Raw genomic sequence first — 23,526 nt, 5'->3', positions numbered from 1 at the left:
AATTCTACAGAACCTGGTTTTAGTAGCACTATTCTTGCTATCAATGCTGATGTTCTAAAAGGCGGAAAAAATTACACTTTTATTTTAAGTGTAGGCTATGCTAGTTCTTCGAGCAAGTCTTTTAATAAAATGCAAAAATCAACTTCCTCCTTTCCAGTACCTGGAAATTGCTCAATAAGGTAGTTTTTTATGAAGTACTTATGATTTGTTGACCTTGTATATACTTTTGTATACAAGTTCAGTTAAAAAAATGTAAAGAACTTCAACATGAAGTTAGTTGCATAAGTAGTAATTGCAGATTATTGCAACATTTTGTTAATTGCAACAAAAGAAAGTAGAGATCATTTAAAATTGATATGAAGCTCAAATTTAAATAAAAAACCATTATAATTTTTACATCAGGTAGCAAAAGTAGGTAAGATTTTAAATTAAATTCCCTTCCTGATAGTTTAAGATGATTTTTTTTTATGGCTAATATTTGATGATTTTGTGTTTTCTATGCAACCACCATAAAAGCCAGAGCAATAGTGGTTTTCCCTTTTACATAACGTTTTATCATCTAAAATTTGTTTCAAATATGTTTTATGTATATCTGCCTTTCAATAATGGTTTGAGAAAAAATGATTTTTAAAGTACCAGTATGCTTTCCGAATCCTTTAGCTTAAGAGTATTCATTATTAAAATAACACTCTAATAAAATGAGCCACTAATGAATTAACACCATAATAATAGATTAAACAAAAAATATTTACACATAAACTTTTAAAATAAAAATATTTATACAAAAGGATTTCTACACAAGTTCAAGATTGAAAATAATATGAGAACTGTACTTGTATATTCACTGAAAGTCCATCTAAGGATTTATAAAGTTGGGTAATTGCTGTAATTATTAAAATTATCATCAATAATCATCTTCATTTATCTTGAACTGGATTAACTGGAAAATGTTTAGATGTTTAAACATTTCTATCCATTGAAAATGTAAAATTTAAAAAATTTTTTTATCAAAAGAATATCTATCTATCTATCTAACTATCTAACTATCTATCTTTCTATCTATATGTATATATATATATACAGTACTGGTCATAAGTTAAGAGCCACCCCATTTTTTTTAGTTTTTTGCAGATTATAAAGCCATAACCCCAGTGCAGCAAAATAATATATTACTGAAACATGCCAAATATATTGTTATAACATTTTAGTACCAAAATGAGTATTAAAATATTAATAATGAGTAGGTCCACCTTTATTTTTAATTACTTCAGCCAACCGGGCTGGCATAGTGTCAACAAGCTTCTTGCAATCAACAGCAGTAATACAAGTCCAAACGGCAGAAATAAAGTCCCAAAGTTCATGTTTATTGCTAGCACGTTTGCCTGCACAGCGGCGATCAATTTCATCCCGCAAATTTTCTATAGGGTTCAAATCTGGTGACTGGGGTGGCCTGTGCAAGACTTGAACACCATTAGCAGCTAGAAAGTCTTTAGCCACTTTGGACGTGTGCTTAGGATCATTGCCTTGCTGAAAGGTCCATGGAAAAGTTGCAGGAAACAATGCTGTTGCTGAAGGTAGCAAATACTTTCGCAAAATATCTCTATACATGGCACCATTCATGATTCCTTCCACCTGATGCAACTGGCCCGGCCTAAAAGATGACAAAAAACTCCACGCCATGATGCTACCACCACCATGCTTTACAGTTCCCTGCAAACATTCCGGTTTATATGATTCATTTTGACGACGCCAAACGAAAATACGCTGAGAATCATTACCAGCTAAATTAAATTTGGACTCATCAGACCACAACACTGTTTGCCAATCAGTAACACTAAAATGCAAAAATTCGTGTGCAAATTTGAGACGCTTCTGCTGATTAATTTTGGAGATAAAACGCTTTTTAATAGCAACACAACCATTCAAACCTTGTTTATTCAAACAACGACAAACAGATTTTGGAGATATTAAAGGTCCACCAACATCATGCCACTGTCGAGACAAAATTTTGGAAGAAAGGCGACGATTTGTTAGGGCCCGAACAGTTGAATCAAGGCTTTTAGCTTTGCCCATTTCAGAAAATATTTTCACTTAAACTCTAAAATAAAAACGAAAATAACATTAGATACATTATCTCACTAGTGTACACATTCCAAAAAGTAGCATAAATAACAACTGAATTAACCAAAACATTGATACCAATACATCATAAAATTACCAAAGTATGTTAAAATGTTCAAAAATTGGCTATAATATTAAAGAACTCATGAAAATCAATATTTATATTTGGTTTAATACACAATTATTCATGAATATCAATAGATTCGTACCTTGTCAAATTACTATATGCAATGTTATGCTTATAATGTTAACCTCACCATACATATGCCGCAAAATGATGAAAAAAACAGGTGGCTCTAAACTTATGACCAATACTGTATATATATATATATATATATATATATATATATATATATATATATATATATATATATATATATATATATATATATATATATATATATATATATATATATATATATATTAGGGTGTTTCTTATTTGGGGTTAAAAGTTTTTTGTTTTGTTTTTCAGTGGGCCACCCACTGAAATGGTTCATTTTGTTGAGAAAATAAATGTATAAAAATATCAAGGGGAAAAAACATTTTTACTAGGCGCTACCAGTCATTGAAATTTAAGGCATATTTTACTATGCACTCTTAGTCATTAACGTAGGAAAAAATCATAAACTCATTTACTTGGTACATGTTTATTTACTAATTACATGCATTAAAAACATCCATTTTCTGTCATTGGATTTCTACTTATTTATTAAAAGACAGCAATAAACATGCTTTTTTAATTTGATTGTAGGTTTATTTAAGACAATAGTTACTGTACTAAGATTAATCGCTCATGAGAGTTGTCTTTTTTCTGTCAGGATATTTCTGTCTATATTTACCAACAACAGGAACTGCTTTTGCTCTTTGTATGTAGTCTTTTATATTTGTCCATTAGTGCTACGCCAGGTTCTGCAATATCGTTGACAATCTTCATGCTTCGAACAGTGGACTTTACAGTCTTGAACTCATCATCATGTTCCCATTCGATCACACTATTTTAAAGAAAGTGTGATGGAAGTCCTGTGATGCTGAAAAATCTTTGTGTATTAAACATGACAAAGTCCTCCAGTTTCTTTTCTTGGATAACAGAGCAGTCCACAGTAGCCTGTTTCATAGGTATCTGATCTGAAACATTGTTCAAGGCTTGGACCATCTTGATCTTTGTCTCAGGGTAAACCTCATCATCAAAAAAAGCTAAAGCAACAAGTTCCTCTGATAGATACCAGAGATGCCCTTGCAACTTCTTCACAGCAATTTTCGAGATCTCAGGATGCTGGGTCGTGTAGGCATTCAAGTCTTTCAAGAGCTGCAGATCAAGTCTAGGAGCTGAGGTTGCTTCAAGAAATCTGTACCAGGCTGTAATGTACAGTCGTAATGTAATGTACTGTGAAAAGGCAAATATCCCTTATTCTCTTCTCCTCTTTTTTTGTCAACCTGAATCGGTCTCTAAACATCCAAATCTTCAACGCATAAATAGCTTTCACCATACAGCAAGCACGGTGAAGATTGGCAGGAGCTCTAAATGAAATGCCCCTCAAAGGTACTCCTCCCAAAAAAACAATAGACAACTCCAAAAGTTCTCGGTATTCGTCACGAGGTAGAAATATTTGTAGTTGATCTTTGCAAAAGACGATTCTTTCATCAGTGATATTGGTAAAAGCATTTGAGGCTTTCTAATCAGACTGTGCAGTGTGGTACTTTGTAGAATCAAATGAGACCCAACTTTTCTGAAATCTTTTAAAGAGTGGTATGTCAGGTCCACTTGAAGGGCGAGACACAGCAAAACTACTGCTTCCAAAATAATTTCCAGAACGTGGTGACGACATGCCAACCACAACATATCTTTTCCAAACTTCTGCTCTAGAAGAATGCAACCCCCATTCCATGCCAGTGTTAACACAAGTGCTGCCCCACGATCACTCAATTTAGCCACATCTAACTTAGCTGCCAACTTCTCATTCAGTATATTTTTCCTGCCACGTCTAGGATGCTTTGGAGCAGGAGTACCTGAAGTTGATGGCTCAGGGTCATCTTGGTTACCAGGCAAGGCATCTTTTTGAGTTATGCTAACTTCTTTAGGGTTTTCTTCACCTTCAGATGATGATGAAAGAACAACTGTTTCTTCTCGAGACTTTCTTGCCATCTCCTCTCAGTCTCTTTTTCTTCATACTTCTTCTTGCTTTGCCAATTTCTTATCAACTGGACCTATTTTGACTTTCCGAATTTTCTCTCTTTGGCATAATAGGAAGTCCTTAACCTCCTGAATGGTGATTATTTCCAATGCGTTGGCATGGGCATTATCGAATAGTTCTTCTAACCCTTCATTCCATTGGTCTTCCTTTTGTTTCAAATAATCTGATAGCTTAGCTTAGCTCTTTATTTTTCTTCAATTTTTCCCATTCCTTGTAAATGTTTTCGATTTTAGGGACAATATGCTTCTTTAATTGCACTGGTATTCAGGCCTTTGACCAAACTTCAAAAACATCATTTGCATTTAATGCTTCCCTAATGCTTTGCTTGGCAATCTGCTTGTAATGGAGGAAAAGGGCTAACACTTCTCTTTTTGATGGAAGCATAACAGTATCTAAAGAAGAGTACATCTGTCAAAGAGACCATATCTCCGTTTTCTTTCTGGTAGCTATCATTGCACTGGTTGATAAAGCCATCATTGTACAGTAGTTACACTAGTTTAACCTGCAAAAGGAACAATTAAGCATCATAAACACAATTCTGCACACTAAAAGTTACTAGTTAAAATAGGTTTGTACGCTAAGCACCAACCACTTTTGCTGCATAACATCATACACAACATAAACATTTTTAGGGTACATTTGCGCAATACTGTAGGGTCAGTAGCGACCCCTAAAAATCATTCTTAAAAAAAAAAAGAAAAAGGTATTACTTTTTTATGCAAATGGCAAAAATCGAATCTTCAAAAATAAGAAATACCCTAATATATATATATATATATATATATATATATATATATATATATATATATATATATATATATATATATATATATATATATATAGACACACTCATACATACATACATGCTTAATTGCATACTTTTAAATCCACTTTAGTCCTCAAGTTGGATATGCTTTTACAACCAAGTTCAGCATAGTTTGCCAGAATTGGACCGATAGAGAAACCAACACATTTAACTATCAAATTTATTATGACAGTGGCCGATCACAAGTTGCAAAATTTGGCACTAACAAGATTAGTTGCTACTTAATGTTAAATGCTAAAACAACCAATCAGTCAAGTCTGATTGATTTTCCACTAGGAGCTGGAAAGATATCTAATAATTATACTGTTGCAATTCGTCTTCGAGTCTAACTATTATTTATATTAACAGTGATCTAACATATATAGGCAATTTTTTTTATTTAAAATAATACTATATACTATATTAATGGTCATTTTTGAAAAATAAAATATAGATCTAATAATAATAGACTTCTAAATTTCATATCTTTAAACTGAGTGCATATTTTTTTATATAAATGTTATGTATTCACACTGAATTTTTATAATATGTTATTACATTTATTTAAACGCTAAATTTTCAGGTGCTGCCAAATGAACCATTTGCTGATTTTTCTATGTTGGCTCTATCTAACTTAGATTTCAAAGATAGTTTTAGTTTTTCAAACTCTTTGCAAGCAATTACCAATGTTGCAAATGATGAGTCACAGATTGTGGATCAATTAGTTGTCCAAAGTGTTGATAATTTGAAAGGGCTTAATACTATTGATGAAGAACTTAATCTTCAGAAGCAAACTAAATTGACAAACCTTCAAAAGGTAAGCATTTTATGTTAACTTAGTTTATTTAGTATATCATTTTGAAAATAGCAGCCAAGTGATTGAGTCTTTTTTTTTTAATTATAAGGTTCAAACAAAAGCAATTGATTTGCTTTCAATGGCACCTCTAAATGATTTAAACGATTTTAAGTCTGCAGCTGATGCTTTGTCTTTATTGTTGATTACACCTGCTGAGATAGTTCCACAGGCCCAGGTGCTTAAGATTTTTAATTATAGTTAGTATTTTAGAATCCAGTTAAAATCAGTTTTTAAATAATTGTGTTTAATGCTGTTATCACCATAATCATGTTTGTTGTAAAAAGTTCTTTCTAATTCAATATATGAAAAAAATTTTATTTATGCTGCATTCTGAGAAAATAATTTGTAAAGTTTACCTTTTGGTTTTTTAATCACTCTAGAGTAATGCAGTTGATATAATAAATAAAATGTCTGGTTTGCTATCCAAGGAAAATCTAAAAAGTGTTGGTTTTGAGGAATTTATAATAGTTTCTCAGCCTTTTCTTCTGTCAATTTCTAGTTTATTCCTTTCTCTGTTGAGCCCTTCCGGGTTGCCAGATTCAAATAGTAAGTTAATGTGTCTTTTTTATTTGAAGCTTTTTTTGAAGATCTTTATAAAATTTACTTAACATATTTTATAATGATTAACTGGAAAACTCATGTAAAAATTCAATATTATGTTAATGTAAAAGAATGGTGTTTCATTTTTTACCCTTTTCTTGATGTGAATGATGTTGTGACCCTATGTGTAAAATATCACTAAAATATATTTATATACATTCTATATATATCTATATATATATTGAATGTATAAAGATAAATCTTATGTATCACATTAAATCTTAAATAAAACTTTAACTTAAGAAATGGTTTTCTGATATTTAAAAATTTATACAATTTTTTTATAATAACTAATTTTTATGTAGTTTTTCTCAAAGTTCATTTAATATAATTTATATAGTTTTTACAAATAAGTAAGCTAATGCATGTTCAGTTAATGCATGTTTGTAATAAGCATACTTTGTGATTCTGTATAAGTTAAGAGCTGTTCTTTTTTTTCTTTAAAAAAAAGGTACAGAGAATTTGATCAGTTCAAATAGTTTTACATCACGTCCATCTGTAGTAAGTTTTAAAAGTCAATTAACTTTTTTTGTAATGCTATTAGACAAATCTTTATTTAGGCACCAAAAAATAATAACTTTTTCATATATATTAAAAAAAAATTTTTGATTAAATTTAGAACGATGATTCTGAACTTGTGAGAAATCTTTTCAAATCTTTGGGTGCTTATTTTTGTGCCATACAAGATTACAAACTTCCTGGTGAAATGGCTACAATTGGTGACACCCCTGCTTTTAGCTTTTTTCTGATGAAAAATTTTGGCAGTAATTTAAGCAACACCGTTATTAAGTCTACAGAAAATGATGTAGAGGAAGGTTTCGCTCTCCCAGAATCAGCTAATATTTTCAATAAATCAATACTGGGCTCAGTGATAACCATAAATGTATGTTTGGATATACTTTATTGAGTTTGAAATGTTTTATAATTTTAGAATTGTTAAATTATATTTTACAATTTGTCATTGCCAATATAGATGTTATAAAAGCAGCTTTTTTTAAACAATTTTTTAGAGTGTTAGAATGAAAAAGCAACCATTTACATGGGATTTTGAGAGATCTAGCAGCATTGTCTGAAGTGCAAATTCTTTATTTTACAACATTAGATAGGCAAACTATCGAAGTAAAGAATTCTTCACAGCCAATTAAAGTTGCCATAAGAAATATACCAGAGAAGGTTTTAGGTCAAAACATTTCATTATCATTGCCAAACCAAGTACAAATAAAATCACTGAAACTGCCATCAGCTCATTGCAACATGCTGTTAAAGTTCACACCGTTAAATGATCCAAGTAATCTAACAACGCTTGTTGTTTACGTTCAGTATGGGAAAGTCCCAGCTCAAAATGACTATGATTTAAAAATCAATTTATCAAATAAGGAGGGAACTACACTAACCAAGAATTTGAAACCTCTTTTATTACAAAATAATCAAAGTCGAAATTAGAATGCACAGCTGTTGATAGATGGATCAGTATTTTTATGGGATTTCCAAAAGTCAACATATAGCAATGTTAACAAAACAATTCTTTATCTCTCATTTTGCTACACTGGTCCAATGCCTAAAGCAAAAGTTGAGTCCAATCCTTACACCTTTAGTGAGGTAGAACTCAGTGGATCATTTGATTATGAGATGAAATTGTTTTACATAGAGTGTAATTATTGGAGTGAATTTGAAAACAAATGGATGTCAGATGGGTGCGAGGTATAATATTGTATTTTATAAAAAAATATTTAACCTGCTTTAATAGAATAATATTCAAACTGCTTAAAAATATTAATGTCTGGCAGTGTAATATTTTTATTGATTGCTGACCAAGGCTTTAAACAGTATAAAAACAATGGCTGATTTTCTATCAGGCGGTTTTAAACAAGTATGTTTTTTATGTGGTTGATATAAACACTTTCCTTATAACTTTTAAATCTTTTTTAATTTTTTTTAAATGTCAATAAATTAAATTCATTTTGTAAAGTAATTTTTTGTTGTTTTATTTGAAAGTTTTAAGTTAAATTGCTTTATCTTTTTAGTCAGTTTAATTGCATGTCTAGATATTTTCTTCAACCTTTTTTTGTGTAGCTTGAACATGATTCATCTTTTACTATGAGAAAATGTAAGTGCAATCATTTGACTGCATTTGGTAGTTTTTATGTGGCACCAAATGTACTTTCTACACCTTCATTGGCATTGTTGAAAGAAGGCTATTTACTTCTTGCTGTAGAAAGTTTTTTCATTTTGTTGTGGGTTCTTGGTTTAGTAATTGCTCAAAGGATGGATAAAAGAGATGAGGCCAAAGTTAGTAATAATTATTTAATTTATTTTTATGTTTGTATTTATATTTGTGTTTTTAATTATTGTCAAAATACTAAAGTATTAATTTATATAATCAAAACTTCAGCATTTAGTTAGAAGGGGCAAGTTCTTGCATTTAAAAATGAATTAAAGATATTTTGAAAGAATGTAAACAGGTTTCTGCTTTTTCTATCCTTTTTATTTAATTTCCTAAAAAACGTTTCATTGAAATCATTAAATAAAGGTTAAATGATAAAGAAACAATTTAGATATATACAAAACTGAAACTGAGTTCTAAAACTAATATTATTATAAAGTCTGGTATAAAAGCTTCATTGCGTAAGCTTAAATATATTAATACAATAATATTTTTTAGTTTTATTAAAGCTCACAAGTACTCAAATCTCTATAAAGTAGTGATGAAATTATTATCTAAAGCACTCACTCAAAAACATTTTTCAGCCATCTGTTCGGCCATTAGTTGATAACAAGAATGAAGATTGGTATTTATATGAAATTACTGTTACTACTGGCAGTCGCAGACATGCTGGCACCAACTCAAATGTTTTTATCACATTATACGGTAAAAATTCTTTTTCCCTTATTATTTAATGTTTTACATTAGAAAAAGTACTTTTAAATATGCAGAAAAGAATTCAGTCGTAAAAATCTGAAGGATTTGTTAATGCTGATAGTTAGGGTTTTTTTAAAAAAATCGTATAAGGTTTTTGTGTATTGGTACTCAACATTTACAGGAGATTTGAACGACTCAGGAGTTCGCCAGTTAAGTGATGAAGAAAGGGTATGTTTCCTAAGATCCAATGTGGATGTTTTTATTATGAAGACATCCTGCTGCTTAGGAGATTTGAATTATATTCGCTTATGGCATGACAATACTGGAGGTGGATGGTATTTAAGGTATTTAATAGTATTTAATTTTCTTTTCAGTTTTAGGTTTTTTAAGAGTTTAATTTTTTTTTCCTATGTAACATTTTTATTGCTCACTTAAAATCACAATGATTGGGTCCTTTTTTCAGAAATCAGAATGCTACCAATCTATTCCAGGTTTGTAATTTTTAATAATGGCTTAAGCTAGATGCCTTTTTTTTAAACAAAGTAGTAGATGTGTTAAGATGTTTTACATGTTCTTTACAATTATTGACCACTTAAACATAAGTTTTTATATAAAAGTAATTTTCCTATATACATTGAATCTGTGAAGTTTTTTATACCAAAAAAAAAAAGAGGAATTTTCCTTCTGTATGAAAACTGTAAGAAAAAATACCACTGGACAAATTAATTCAATTTTCCAGGAAAATATAAAACTTAAACATATATATAAAAACTTCTATTTTATTAGACTTTCTTACTGCTTTTGATAGTAAAGTTTGTTTTGTTTTTTGTCTTTATGGGGTTTCTGCTGTTTAATGACAAACATGCATGCATGTATTAAATACTATGTTGAGTTCAAAATAAGCATCTATATTCATTCAAAGCCAAATTACATCTATATTCATTCAAAGCCAAATTACGGGAAAGTATAGAATGCATCAAAATGTTGAGACTGGTGCATTTAATTGGAGGTAATTATAAACTCAATTGCTTTATGCTTATATCGAATTGGATTTAGTGCCTTAAAATTGACTAATTTATTTAATTGAAAAGTTAGTTTGTTTTTTTTTCCCTTTACAAGCCTAAAATTTGTTTTACTTTTAATGCTACAGTATTCATCATTGACAAAATAATTTAAGGTTACTATTGTAAATTATTTTATTTAACTTGAAAATACAGAACAGAAAAAAGGTGATAAAAGCACAATTGGCTCAACAGCATAAGAAAAACTGATTAAATCTATTGACACTTTGTAACAAAAAGTTACTGAAGTATAGCTGATTTTGTGCTTTAAAGTATGAAAGATTGCCCTAAAAAAACTTTTGATGTTGATGAAAACTGTTAAAGAAGTACAAAGTGCTAAATTTAACATTTCGAATTTCTATCATTAGTTTTGTCTTCTTCACTTCCCTTGGTAATAGTTTCACATTAACTTACTCTCATGAATAATGACATGGTAATTTAATATTTCCAGCTCTGCTGTTTAAAAATGATTTTAAGTTAAAATGAAAATTAAAACCAGGTTAACTATAATTATAACCAATCAAAACAATAATGACTAATTAAATACTTTCAGTAAATGTCAATCAAAAATCAAATGTCAATCAAATAAAAGGACTTTATTGTGTAAAATATTGACACAACAATTATATTACAATAGTTTTTAAATAAATTTTTATTAAATCTACATTTGTTTTTTTTTACATTTTTTTATTTGAATTCATTATTTTGATAAAAATCCATTTAGGAATGTTGTGATCGCTGATATGCAATCAAAAAAACAATTTCAATTTATTGCCAATCGTTGGGTAGCTGTTGACAAGGATGATTTTTCATTAGATTTTGCGATACCTGCTTCAGGATCTGATGATTTGTCAAACTTTGATTATCTTTTTACCACAAAAATACGCCATGGACTTACTGAAGATCACATATGGTTTTCAATATTCACTTGCTCTCATTTAAGTAACTTTACCAGAAGTCAGCGGTTTTCTGTTGCTATTTGTCTTGCAATGACTTCAATGACAGCAAGTGCAATGTTTTTTGGAAAGGTTCCTCCAGGGAATCCTGCAACAGAAAACAAAGTTGCAATGTTTTCTTTTACTTGGATGCAGGTGAGAAGCTTTTTAAGCAATGGAAATCCATATCATCTTTGTTTTATTGCATCACACTAACTTCACATGTTAAAACCTTTTAGTAACTTATTTACTGTTGGGTATTTCACTGACTGTCATTTTATTTGGTGCAGTTTATGGTCTCAGAATAAGGCTTGATACTTTTTTCATTAAGCAGGATTTTTTTTTTTTTTGTGTAAATAAGTTGATTTAAAGTTTATTTGTATTTAAAATCTATGTTGGAGTTGTTTGTGCGTTGATTAAATTTCCAGTTAATCTACTGCTTATTCAGCTCTTTCGCTTGGTTGCTGATATTAGGATTAGGCAAGAAAAAAAGTGTATTAGATTATTTATTCGTAATGGAGGTAATAACTAAATTCTACATTTAGCTTGTATTTGTTAATTATTTTTTCATAATTGCTAAATGTTTGCTTTAGTCAAGTTTGCTTTAATCAGAATCAAGTATTTACTTGTTTTTAGAGCATTTTTTAAGCGCATTTATTTTGACTTTCTCAGCAAATTTTTTTTGTACAGCCATAGTATCATATCAAAGTTATACTTTGATGTAATATTGTTTTCTATTGTTTTATTTTAATTAGATTTTATAGCTTCATTTTTATCCACTGGTTTGTAAATAAATTTTTTTTGCTTCATTCTAAAGATAGCACACAACAACAAAGTTTCACAGACATTAAAGAAGAAGCTAGTGCAATCTTCACTATAAAAAAAAACCCTAAGAGTCTGAATCTTTCTCATTTGCTTTTGTCTATTGTTTGGTTCATTTGTGTTGCAACAATCATTTGTTGCAGTTTTGTGATTTCTTTGTATGGAATTTCTTTTGGAAACAAAAGGTCTTTAGATTGGTTGGCAAGCATAACTGTCTCTGGTGGGGACTTTGTTTGTTTAGTGAAAGCTTTTATTATCTGTATTAATTTCTGAATATTAAATTTATTAGCTTGCAATTTCATTTAGGTACAAGATGTTTTTCTACTTCAACCAATCAAAATCTTCTTCATGGCTTTTTGTAGTGCTTTTGCCATTAAAAAAATTGGTAAAAAAGATTATCAATCTAAACTAAACTTTTAATGATAAAGAACTAAATTTAGAGATTTAGTTCTTTATCATTAAAACTCAGAGGAATTATGGACTAATAATTTTTATTTACTTTTATGACAAAACAATAGTTGACGATGAAAGGATTATGTTATCCAAAGTGTATATGCAAAGCTATCAAGTAAGTTGCTTATTTGGGTTTAGTCAATTTAGATGCTTTGAGTTCCATGTAAAATAGAATGAATAAGTTTGTTTTACAACAGGTAAAGTTGTAACACCTGATGGCAAAATATTTCACACCACTAATGAACCAGTTGCCTTGGACAAAACAGGTTCTGTTTTGAAGCCACCTGATGCAACTCTATTAAAAAAGATGAGAGATACAAAATTAGAAGAATTAAAGATCCAGGCGACTATTCATGATATTTTTTTCTACTGTTGCTTTACTCTAACGGTGTTTTGTCTTGCTTTCTTGTCACAAGACAATTCAAAATACTTTCAAACTCTTGATATTGAAGGACTTTTTAACCCACAGTTTAGATCAGATAGTGGGAACAATATCCAGGTATTCATGCTTCTTAATCATTATTAAAACACAAAAATCATCATTATACAAGTTTGATTACACACAACCTAAAATACCTTGATGGTTCTTTTGAAATACAACATGTAGATGACTAGAGTCATTTTGTGTCACACTATCTAATTAAATACGTTGTACTTTTTTCAACTTCTAAATTCATTACTCAGTTTCTCTTGGTGTAACTATTTTTTATGTCTCCTTTAGCTTCTATCACAAAAGGACTTTTGGCTTTGGCTTAATGATCAGTTTCTTCCTCAAGTGTATCCTAATCCCTGGTTTAAAAATGAAAATAGAGCTTATGAAAAGGATTTTCCTGGTCAACTTTTCTTAAATGACCTTAGCTCAAAAATTGTCACTGGGATAAGAATAAGACAAGTTCGTATGAAAACATGTGAGTGGTAGTGAATATGAATTAATTTCATGTGTTTTAAATTTTTTGTTTTCATTTTTTTTTTGCCTCAAAAGTTTTTTGTTTCAAAGCCAAGCAAATTTTCCACTCAACATTTTAACAGTCTGGTTTGATTTATTTGAATGTTGATTATCACAAAAATGCTCTGAACTTGTATTTCAAAACCAGCATAAACTTATGTTGGTCCTCTGATGTAATATCTGCTGCTATTTTAAAGAACATTGTCATCTTTATCTAGCCAAGTGATTTGTGCCTCTGGTTTTGATGTTGTTTTGCAAGACAAGTTTAAATTTTTATTTAAGTTTAAAGTTTAATTTAAGTTGCCTCAAAAGTTTTTACTTTTTGTATGTCTCATGAGAAGACAGCATAAATCTTCCATTTGTGGCTAATTTTTTTAAAGTACTTTGTTGAATTACAGGTCTTCATATATAAGCTCAGCTTATTAAATAACATCATATACTCTAAAATTAACCTTGTTATACTTTTTCTCTATTTTGTTTTGTAAAGTTACTACATTTAAACTTTTCTTTGTAGATTCCTGTTCAAAAGCTGCATCAGTGGCAAACTTATCAGTTCTTGATTGTATTTCTGCATACAAGCCATCTGTGGAAGAAACAAGAGATTTTGCCCTAAACTGGTCTATACCTAAAACATTCAATTCAGAGATTAGTTTTTTCTCAAAGCCTTGGAGGTACCAATCTTCTAAGGAGCTTGATGGGTATCCTTTTAGTACTAAGTTAGAAACATACTTAGGTGGAGGATATGTTGTTGAAATTTTCCCAAAGTTTAAAAACCAGAAAATTATTGACCAGTTAAAACATCAAAAATGGATTGATCGTCAAACAAGAGCTGTGATCATTGAGTTTGCTTTATTTAATGCTGCTACAAGTTATTTTAACATGGTAACCATTGTGTTTGAGTTCCCACCTTCTGGTGGAATGATACCTTATTTCGATGCAGCTACTTTTGATTTATACACTTCAACATCAAATAACAAGATTGCTCAAATTGTATTGCAGATATTATATATTTTCATGATGTTTATTTTCACTGTTCGTGAATGCAGAGTATTATATAAGAGAGGGTGCAATTACTTCAGAGAGTTTTGGAATCTTGTTGAATGTGCATTGATTTTCTTTTCTTTGCTGGAAGTGGCTTTCTACTTTTACAAAGGTTTTTGTTGTTTTGAGACCCTTTTATCATTAAAAAATTTTGTTATTCCTACAGTTTTTTTAAAACAGGATATAATTTGATTGAAAAAAAAGCTCTTGTAAAACTTTGTATGCTTTTTTCATGGCAGTGCTTTTTATGATGATGTATTGCTGTTGAAGCTTTTCTGCTTTTTTCATTTAAAAGCCAAACTTGTTGATGATCTTTTGAGACGTGTTCCTGATAAAGAACCTCAAAAGTTTATAAATTTTCAGTTTGCAGTTTATTGGAGCTTGATCTACACCCATATTATTGCATTAACTACTTTCTTTGTAACTATAAAGTTCTGCGATTTAACCGCCATATTTCAATGCTATCAATTGCTCTAAATATTTCGTGGCACCCTTTATCGATGTTAGGGATAATATTTATTCTCATTATGCTTCCAATCATTATATGTTCAAATATGATATTTGGTGAGTGCTTTGTTACTGATTTTATCGTCACCGTACGTATGTTTTTGAAAACGAATGTTTTAATATTTTGCGATATATATATATATATATATATATATATATATATATATATATATATATATATATATATATATATATATATATATATATATATATATATATTTGTATTTAGCCTAATAATTTTATCTCTGTTTTCTTTTCTGATATATTTGAGGCTTAATTTATTGTCTTTAAAATAACTATAATTCTTTTTAGGCGAATTACTTGACGGCTACCAAAGTCTCTTTAAGTCAGCTGCATCGGTTATTAGTTTATTATTAGGAAAGTTTAGCTTTTATCAGTTTAAAAATGCCAATGGTGTGCTGGGTCCTATTTTTTTCTTTGGATTCACCATTTTCATGAATTGGATAATTATGAACATGTTTATATCTATCCTAAATGATGCATTTAAAGTTGTTCGTTTTAACAATGAGCTCCAAGAAAATCAGCTGAAAGTCCTTGATTCTTTTTTGAATCATTTGAAAGGTAAACATTTTATTATTCAGAAAATTTTTTTTGTCTGCGTTTTAAAATAGATTGCTTTTAGGGTCAATCTATTTTAAATTGTTAAAAACAAAAAACCGTTTCCTTTCTGCATGGGTTTTGAATTTAGTGTTTCAGCGAATCTATAAGTTAAGCTTTAAAAAGATAAATTAACAATTTTACCCAAAATGATGTTGTCTGTTTTAATTTGGATTAAATATTTAACCAAATGAACCGTTAAAAAGTTTAAAAAATGCTCAAATAATGTCTTCATAAGATATCTTTATTTCTATAGACTAAAGCTAATTAAATACACGTTAAGTTCAGAGAAAAAAAGCTAGATGTAAATGGGTGCATAGTCTTGCAACCAATGTATACTTAAACATACACAATATATGTGCATAAATTATCTTGAAAAAAAAGAATGCTCATAATTTATTAAACGGCTAAAAATGCTATATTATATCATGTTGATAATTATCTAAATGTTAGTTCTGTTATGTCGATGAAAAAAATAAAAGTATTTTACATTTATGTCAAGATGAATAACACGAATTTCGCTTGTAAATGTTAATAACATAACATTTAACCTTGCGTTTTAATTAATTTTAGTTAACATTTTTTATTAGATTGGTTTAAATGTGAGAGTAAAAAAGAAGTAGCAGGAAAGTTATCCAATCTAAGCTTAATGTTAAATGCAGAGAGCTCTTCATCCTCTGATGTTGATGCTCCTTTCAACACATGTCCATTGAATGAATCTTTAAAAGGCGAGTTTTATCTAAAGTAACCTTACTGTTTTTACAATTTATCAGTAAATTATTATATGGCTTCTTGTTTCTGAAGTGAGCTTAAAATGTAAAATACTTTTATATTTTTATTCTTTTATATACTTTTATATACTTTTAGAACCTTTAAATAAAGAAATCGCTGAGAGGTTTTCTAACAATGAGAGCTTGTTAAAAGAAGATGATGAAAACATTTTAAACGAAGCGCTCTATAAAGTTATCTATTGCATTAATGTTCTTCACTCTCATGATTTAAGTCTTTCTAAAGATGTGGACGAATGTCAAGTTGAAAAATTACTCAATAGCTATTTATAAAATGACAATTTGATTTGCAATATGAGATACTTTTCGAACTTTAAAGAGTTTGATTAATATTTTGGCATCTTAATTAGATGCCATTGTCTTAAATTTTAAAATAAGCTTTCACGGTTTCTTAAATAATCATTTGCAAAGGTGTTTTTTACGCTTACGTTGCCAGTTACGTTGGGTCGTTACGCTTACTCGCAGATGTTGTTCTGTGTTATCATTTTATTTTTAAATTTTAAAAATAAAATAATGTTAAACACTATAAAATATGAAATTAGTTATAAAAATGTTTAGTTTTAATGAAAATGAGTTTTATATGCAAGATAAAGGTATTCGCTGAATTAACCGGGTTTCATTTGGAAACAAAAATTTCATGCATATCAAAAGAAACTTACAGGGGAATATTTCTGAAAGAAATCCTTTTAATAAAATGTTTATCGGAATGTTATGTAATGAAATGAATTATCATATATTCTCTCTGTCCCAAAATACTGTTCAGATTTCTTTTTTGTATCTTTTTTTTTTAAAACCTGAACAGTATTTTGGTAAAGAAGAAGTTATAAATAAAATATTGCTGCACATGCATGTTTGCATGTATTTATCCGGGAATGTGTGCATGTTTGTGTGCATGTATGTATGTATTTATGTGTGTATGTTTGTATGTATGTATGCTAAAAGCAGTATTACTTTTTTAAATTGTAAATACCAACTGCAATGTACTAATTTATTTAATTTTCAACTTTATTTCATCTTCAATTATCCTCATATTTCAAAATCAGTTTAAAATCAATCCATAATTATTTCACAAACTTCGCAGCTTTTTAAAGAACTTCCACATCAATAAACTGACCAATTAAATGAGTTAAATAACTCCATGAATGTGTGGATGCGTTTTTATAAAAAAGCATCGTTCGAAACTTTCTATCCGTGAGCCAAAAATGCACCATTATAATTATTATTTTTCTTACCTTTCTCTATTTTGTTATAAGGTTAAACTCTTGATGAATTGTGAGTGTTATGTTGTGAGTACATGTTGACTTAACAAAAACTGAGCTCTGCAAGTCAACATGTACTCACATGAGGAAAAAAATTATTTTATTTTATTTATCTTATTAATCTTATTTAATTATTTTATCTTATTTATCTTATTTATCTTATTTTATTTATTTTTATTATTTTATCTTATTTATATTATTTTATCTTATTTATATTATTTTATCTTATTTTATCTTAAATCAAAAAGGAAAAATAAACTGACCGACTGTTTTTTCTATTTTTTTTTTATAGTAATCTTTTTTTTTTTTTTACAGTAAATCATTTTTTTACTCTAAATCAATTTTTTTACAATAAAATTCATCAAAAGAATATCATTATGAATTTAGTAATCATGACCACATTTATTATCTTAGTTTAATGAGAAAAATGATACAATTTTGTTTAACTTTTTATTTTTTTAATTTTATTATTATTTGTTTTTCGTTCACTATTTTCCTCATTGGTTATATCACTTTCTATTTTTTTTCCATTCCTAGTAAGTGAAAGGAAACGTCACAGCGTTAAATCGGAATGAACAAAAGAAGCCTCAAGTCAAATGTTTTAAAGTCATCCCAAAATGTCAATCAAAGTCCATATAACATCCATTCAGTCAAGTGGTTTAGTTAAGGTTTTGCTACTTTACGCGAAAAGTGAACTCTGTTAAAGTGTTTTTCTAACATACTTTCAGTTATGAAGCATCAAACAAGATTTCAGATAATCTTATAACTCAAAATAAAATACCAAAATAAAGATATAATTTTAGTTAAAAATATAAAAAAAAGTCGGGAACGAAAAGTACAATTAAATAAATAAAGACTTATTTTCGCTATTTTTACTTAATTCATACATACATTATGACGACTTTACAAATACAAACAGTTTCTGAAAAAAGATCTATTGATCTTATCGCCAGAACGAGATAAAAGCCTAAACCAAAAATCTGAGGTAAATGCATCAAAATTTTTGAAATAAACATGATAATTAAAATCAGAAAATCAGACATTTGAAAAAGTATTTGAAGAATAAAAAGTGAAAGAAAATAGCACTTTTCTTTTACGATTACTTTTGTCTTTACTAACAAAACGTTTCACCGTGCTCTTAACTGACGTTACCCAAAGTTATCTCGAAAAAAACAATGGTGGAAATGCAAAAGATGCTGCTTGAAAAACATGTGACAACCCACATTCTTGTGGCTTTCAATTAGCTTTGCTACAACCTTTTTTGAAGGTTGGATCTTTGTGATTACGTACATGGTCTTAAATAAGTTTTTATTATTAATTTATATGTTTAAGAATAAAATGATTGATTTTTAACCATATAAATTAATAACCATATAATTGTATTATTTTAATCACATATTAAGCAACATACATAAAGTTTAGGCACGCTTTATTTACAGCCTTTGATCCTTTGGTTGATGTAGATTGTTTTTTTTAATTTATGGTTTTGTCTTCTTTAATACGGTGCCTGCCATTGTTGTTTAAATCAGAAATATAAGAATAACTCGAAAATTCATAAGTATTTTTGGAATTAGCTCACTAGAACTAACAAAAATAAGTCAAAACGTTATGAAAAACAAAAGATTTTAATTTTTTGTTGCTCTGTTTAATATACTTTGATGATATTACGCATAGAGAGAATGAAATATTTTATTTTTTTAAAAAGCCTGAAAACTGTTATATTGACCAAAAGTATGCAAAACAGCTTTGTTCCAAATAAATGGTGCGTAATAGCTCATAAAGTATTGGTTAAACTGATCAGGAAAAGATTCAAATAAAACAATATTATTTTAAAATGTATACTTATCTATTGGTTTCAAAATATAGATTTCTTTAAAGATAGTAAAGATAAACCAATTTTCCATCTATACATGAAATTCAAAACATTAAAGACTAACCTATATATATATTTATACAGTGGTTTTCATAAATTTAGACGCACTCATATTTGAGAATAGAAATTTTTAGTTTTTTAACGATAACAAAAAAAGGTTTCGGTTTAGTTTTTTTTCTATTTATTAGATAAAAAAAATTTATTTAAAATTTATTAGATAAAAAATATTAGATAAATACATACAGAATACAAAATTTAAAAAAATTTACAAAAAAATACAAATTCTAAGTAATAATTAGGTACAACTAGAAGGTATTAAAAAAATAAGATAAAAAAATTATTCATAAATTTAGACACACGATACATTAGGAGGCGTAATTTATGAACGAATCAATATTTTGTGTATCCGCCTTTTGCTTTAATACAACTAAGAACTCATCTAGGCATAGACTAAACAAGATTATTGCACATCGCTTCTGGGTCCCTATACCAGGTCTCCTTTAGGACGTTCTTCAGCTAGCCAAGTGTAGAAATTTGAACCTTTGCCAATTCACGGTCAATCCAAGCCCAAATGTTTTCAATAGGGTTCAAATCAGGTGAGTATGGAGGTCACGGTATTGTCTTGATATTATTATCGTTGAACCACTCCTTTGTATAGTATGCAGTATGTGCAGTAGCGCCATCTTGTTGAAATTCGGCGGACTGTGCTTTGAGAAGTAGATGCATTTCGCGTTGTATTAACAGCTCTAAAAGAGCGCACTATCGTCCTTTCTGGTGGTTGACAAGGGTCTAACTGGCCTCGTTTTCTCGCTGGCACCACCAGAGTGAAGAAAGTTTTGCATCGTTGTCTGAAAGCATTTCTCAGAAACTCCAATTAACGTGGCGATTTCTCTATTACTTTTGGTTCCTTCTTTGATGTGAGCAATAGTTTGCCATCTTTCACCTTGAGTGATAGGCCTTTTGCCCATTTTTCGCGTCTTTTTAGAGTAAAACTAAGTTAACTTTTGTTTATTTATTAAATAAAGATTAAATAATTCCAGGTAAGTCATATTTATATAAGGTTCTTTGACAAAACCAATTAATTTAGGTCTATTAATAAGAAATATGGGAAAAAAACTACTAATTTACTATCAATTAACAAGATATAAGGCTTTTTTAATTGTGCGTCTAAATTTATAAATAAAATAAAATCAAGCTTATCAATCAATTTTTTGTCTTAATTGGTAAAGAATGAGTAATAAACATCCTGTAAAAAAAAATTAAGGTAATCTATAAAAGAGTTTCATTTTCTCTATTAAATTATTTATCAAACCTAGTGGTAGCACTTTTATCTTATCTTTATTTTAAGTATTTTCTTACATATATATAAAAAAAAATCATAGCGTCTAAATTTATGAAAAACACTGTATATATATATATATATATATATATATATATATATATATATATATATATATATATATATATATATATATATATATATATATATATATATATACAAAACACCTGTAGGGCGATAATTATTTGTATTAATTTGGTCACCTTGTTTAAAAATCGGAGTAGTTTTACCAAATTTTATTCAAGCGGCAAAGATTTCTGATGAAATGATACTTTAAAGTTTTTAAAAAGATTATCTATTAGGTAACCAAAGCAAACAATTTATTTCATCTTTTCCAATTGCTTTTATTTTTCGGAAAAAGATTTGAAATCAATCGCAAATTCTTCAAAAGATGAGTCAAACTTTAGTCCATTATAGCGGTTGCAATTATTTGTTGGTGAAATCTTATTCGCCAGATATGGACCAAATTTGGTAAAAATAGTGATGTTGTTTCAAATTTCCACAACTTTTTTCTTAAATATTTATTTGGTCTATATAAATTTTTTTATTATTTTTTTAACTTTTTATCTCTTAACTTTTTATTTATAACTTATAACTATTATAATATTATAATAAATATATTATAACTTTTTATCTTTAAACTTCTGTTTGACCTTTGATGGATCTTATATGTGATACTTCACGACATAATCAAACTGCTTGTTAAATTGATGAATTGGTATACTTACAAATCATTTTATATGATCTTATACAGGTTAGATTTAAAAACAAAAAAAAAAAGGCTTTGAAGTTGAAAGGAGTGATAAATTCTTCACTTTTTCTGAACACACAGAAACCTGTTATGTATGTAACACACTCACAAGAGTTAGAAGAAAAAAAAAGTACATGTGATAAGTATTCATCAACAGTTAAAAGTATTTGCATCAAAACATGGTTTTGACTGTTACAATAAAAATAACAAAAATTATTTTGTAATAGTTAAAATCAATAGCTATCGCCAATCAAATGACATGTGGAGACTAATTGTTTTAAATTTAATTATTCATTAATAATGACAAATCTCTTCCAGATCAACTAAATCTTCAATCTGCTAATATTATATTCTCCAACATTTCATGCATAAACATATTTAATGGTAATAATGACTTCCACTACCTTTTTTTCTTATCAGAAATAAATTTTATGATTTTAAAAATTTCCGAAGGACACCAAATGAGGATGTTGGAATAATTAAAATGAAAGAAGTCAATACAGTTGAAAACTTTAAAGTTATTAGACATAAAGATTGTTCATTAATATGTTCAGAAGTTTGTTGTGATTTTAGTACCATTAACCGTACTAACTTGCGTGTAATGGAATCCAGAGGACTATCCTATAAAGCTTGTTACGCAAAACGCAAAAAAATAAGTAAATGCGGACAATTTTTGCGTAAATTAAAATTTTGCATAATTACGCAATTTTCAAAATAAGAAATACGTACTTGCATTCATGTAAATAGACCCATACATACTCTTGAATCATGCCAACGTCCTGGTGCTTTGGATGAAACATAAAAGAGCTGAAGTTCTGGTCCACAAACTTCCATGACGTTTAGGCTGTGTGTATGGTGCCTGTTCACAAAAGAGGTTCATCAGCACTTGTAGGATTTACCGGTACATGAGTGCCATCAACACAACCACACACACTAGGCATCCTTGATGTGTATTTTTCTCAAGTCAAAGATTGCATCACAAACCTTGTACACAATCCTTGAAAAGATAAAATTATTCTTAGTAGAAATTGCTGATGGTATGAGCTGTAATTCGAAATCCTCTGATAACAAGTCCTCTATCACTTTAAGATCTAGCTCAATAAAATCCTCCACAACTATTTCAATTTCATTATCTATGTTTTCAAGCAAAAAAGAATAATCTTCTTAATTTGTACTGAAGCTTTCTATCATACTCATTTTATGTATCGCTGCTCAGAAAAGTATTTAAAAATATATTTATTGAATAGTCTAGACAATCTTTTTCAAATAAAAATAATTAATATTGTAAGTACGGTTTTGAAACTTTTACTTTAATTAGCAATTAATCTTGAAATTATTCACAGCTACTTGATTCTTGTAGAACTAGAAAAACAAATTGTTTCGAGCGATTAAAGGAAAACTAAAGTGATAAAAAGCAAAAAGTTCTTTGATAAAAGTTAAGTCAGTGGTACAAATGCATTTTTGTAAACCAGTGAACAATTTGATTATCAAATTTTCTTGCTATTGTTAATAGGCTTTTACTTGTGATGACAAAAAGTAAATAATAGTAAATATTTTCAGATAGATTCTGTTTCTTGACAGAAGTCAATAGCATGTCAGACATGAAATATTTTTGCGAAAAAGAAGATTACTTCGTGCAATACTATCATTGTAATTTAAAAGCGTACTTGAAGGATAAGATTATCATGTTCTTTGAAAC

The 23,526-nt window shown here is 28.8% G+C and overlaps 2 protein-coding genes across 7 annotated transcripts; both read left to right on the top strand.

Moving 5' to 3' along the window:
- Positions 1-56: 56 nt before the first annotated feature.
- LOC149890562 (uncharacterized) lies at positions 57-7,774 on the top strand. Its single transcript, XM_090082742.1, has 7 exons — positions 57-179; positions 5,702-5,935; positions 6,024-6,149; positions 6,355-6,520; positions 7,026-7,075; positions 7,194-7,457; positions 7,585-7,774. Exons 2-7 carry the CDS (start codon positions 5,735-5,737, stop codon positions 7,645-7,647), a joined length of 870 nt encoding a protein of 289 aa, XP_089938868.1. The 5' UTR covers positions 57-179; positions 5,702-5,734; the 3' UTR covers positions 7,648-7,774.
- LOC149890561 (polycystin-1-like protein 2) lies at positions 7,773-17,175 on the top strand. Of its 6 annotated transcripts, none has more exons than XM_090082726.1 (10): positions 7,773-8,275; positions 8,648-8,863; positions 9,323-9,443; positions 9,616-9,778; positions 11,220-11,586; positions 11,879-11,951; positions 12,248-12,472; positions 12,559-12,637; positions 12,771-12,820; positions 14,166-14,361. In XM_090082726.1, exons 1-8 carry the CDS (start codon positions 8,129-8,131, stop codon positions 12,612-12,614), a joined length of 1,368 nt encoding a protein of 455 aa, XP_089938852.1. In that variant the 5' UTR covers positions 7,773-8,128; the 3' UTR covers positions 12,615-12,637; positions 12,771-12,820; positions 14,166-14,361. The 6 variants fall into 6 exon arrangements, with proteins under 6 accessions (XP_089938852.1, XP_089938851.1, XP_089938855.1 ...); XM_090082725.1 differs by lacking the exon at positions 14,166-14,361 and adding an exon at positions 12,903-12,996; XM_090082728.1 differs by lacking the exons at positions 7,773-8,275; positions 8,648-8,863; positions 9,323-9,443; ... (1 more) ...; positions 11,220-11,586; positions 11,879-11,951 and adding exons at positions 13,427-13,613; positions 14,988-15,256; positions 15,512-15,781; positions 16,408-16,545; positions 16,685-17,175 and having other exon boundaries at positions 12,337-12,472; positions 14,166-14,804.
- The last annotated feature ends 6,351 nt before the right edge of the window (positions 17,176-23,526 follow it).

The sequence above is a fragment of the Hydra viridissima genome, unplaced genomic scaffold, assembly GCF_058129835.1.
Source record: "Hydra viridissima isolate aposymbiotic clone 2 unplaced genomic scaffold, HvirCarnegie_v1 scaffold_3, whole genome shotgun sequence".
Taxonomy (NCBI): domain Eukaryota; kingdom Metazoa; phylum Cnidaria; class Hydrozoa; order Anthoathecata; family Hydridae; genus Hydra; species Hydra viridissima.
This window is presented reverse-complemented; position numbering and strand designations above follow the sequence as displayed.

Bases quoted from the DNA above. Each gene is read 5' to 3' on its own strand.
- LOC149890562 (XM_090082742.1), top strand. From the start codon at position 5,735: ATGTTGGCTCTATCTAACTTAGATTTCAAAGATAGTTTTAGTTTTTCA. The intron at 5,936-6,023 runs GTAAGCATTTTA...TTTAATTATAAG, and splicing joins AATTGACAAACCTTCAAAAG to GTTCAAACAAAAGCAATTGA. The intron at 6,521-7,025 runs GTAAGTTAATGT...TTTAAAAAAAAG, and splicing joins CGGGTTGCCAGATTCAAATA to GTACAGAGAATTTGATCAGT.
- LOC149890561 (XM_090082726.1), top strand. From the start codon at position 8,129: ATGCCTAAAGCAAAAGTTGAGTCCAATCCTTACACCTTTAGTGAGGTA. The intron at 8,864-9,322 runs GTTAGTAATAAT...AACATTTTTCAG, and splicing joins ATAAAAGAGATGAGGCCAAA to CCATCTGTTCGGCCATTAGT. The intron at 9,444-9,615 runs GTAAAAATTCTT...CAACATTTACAG, and splicing joins TGTTTTTATCACATTATACG to GAGATTTGAACGACTCAGGA.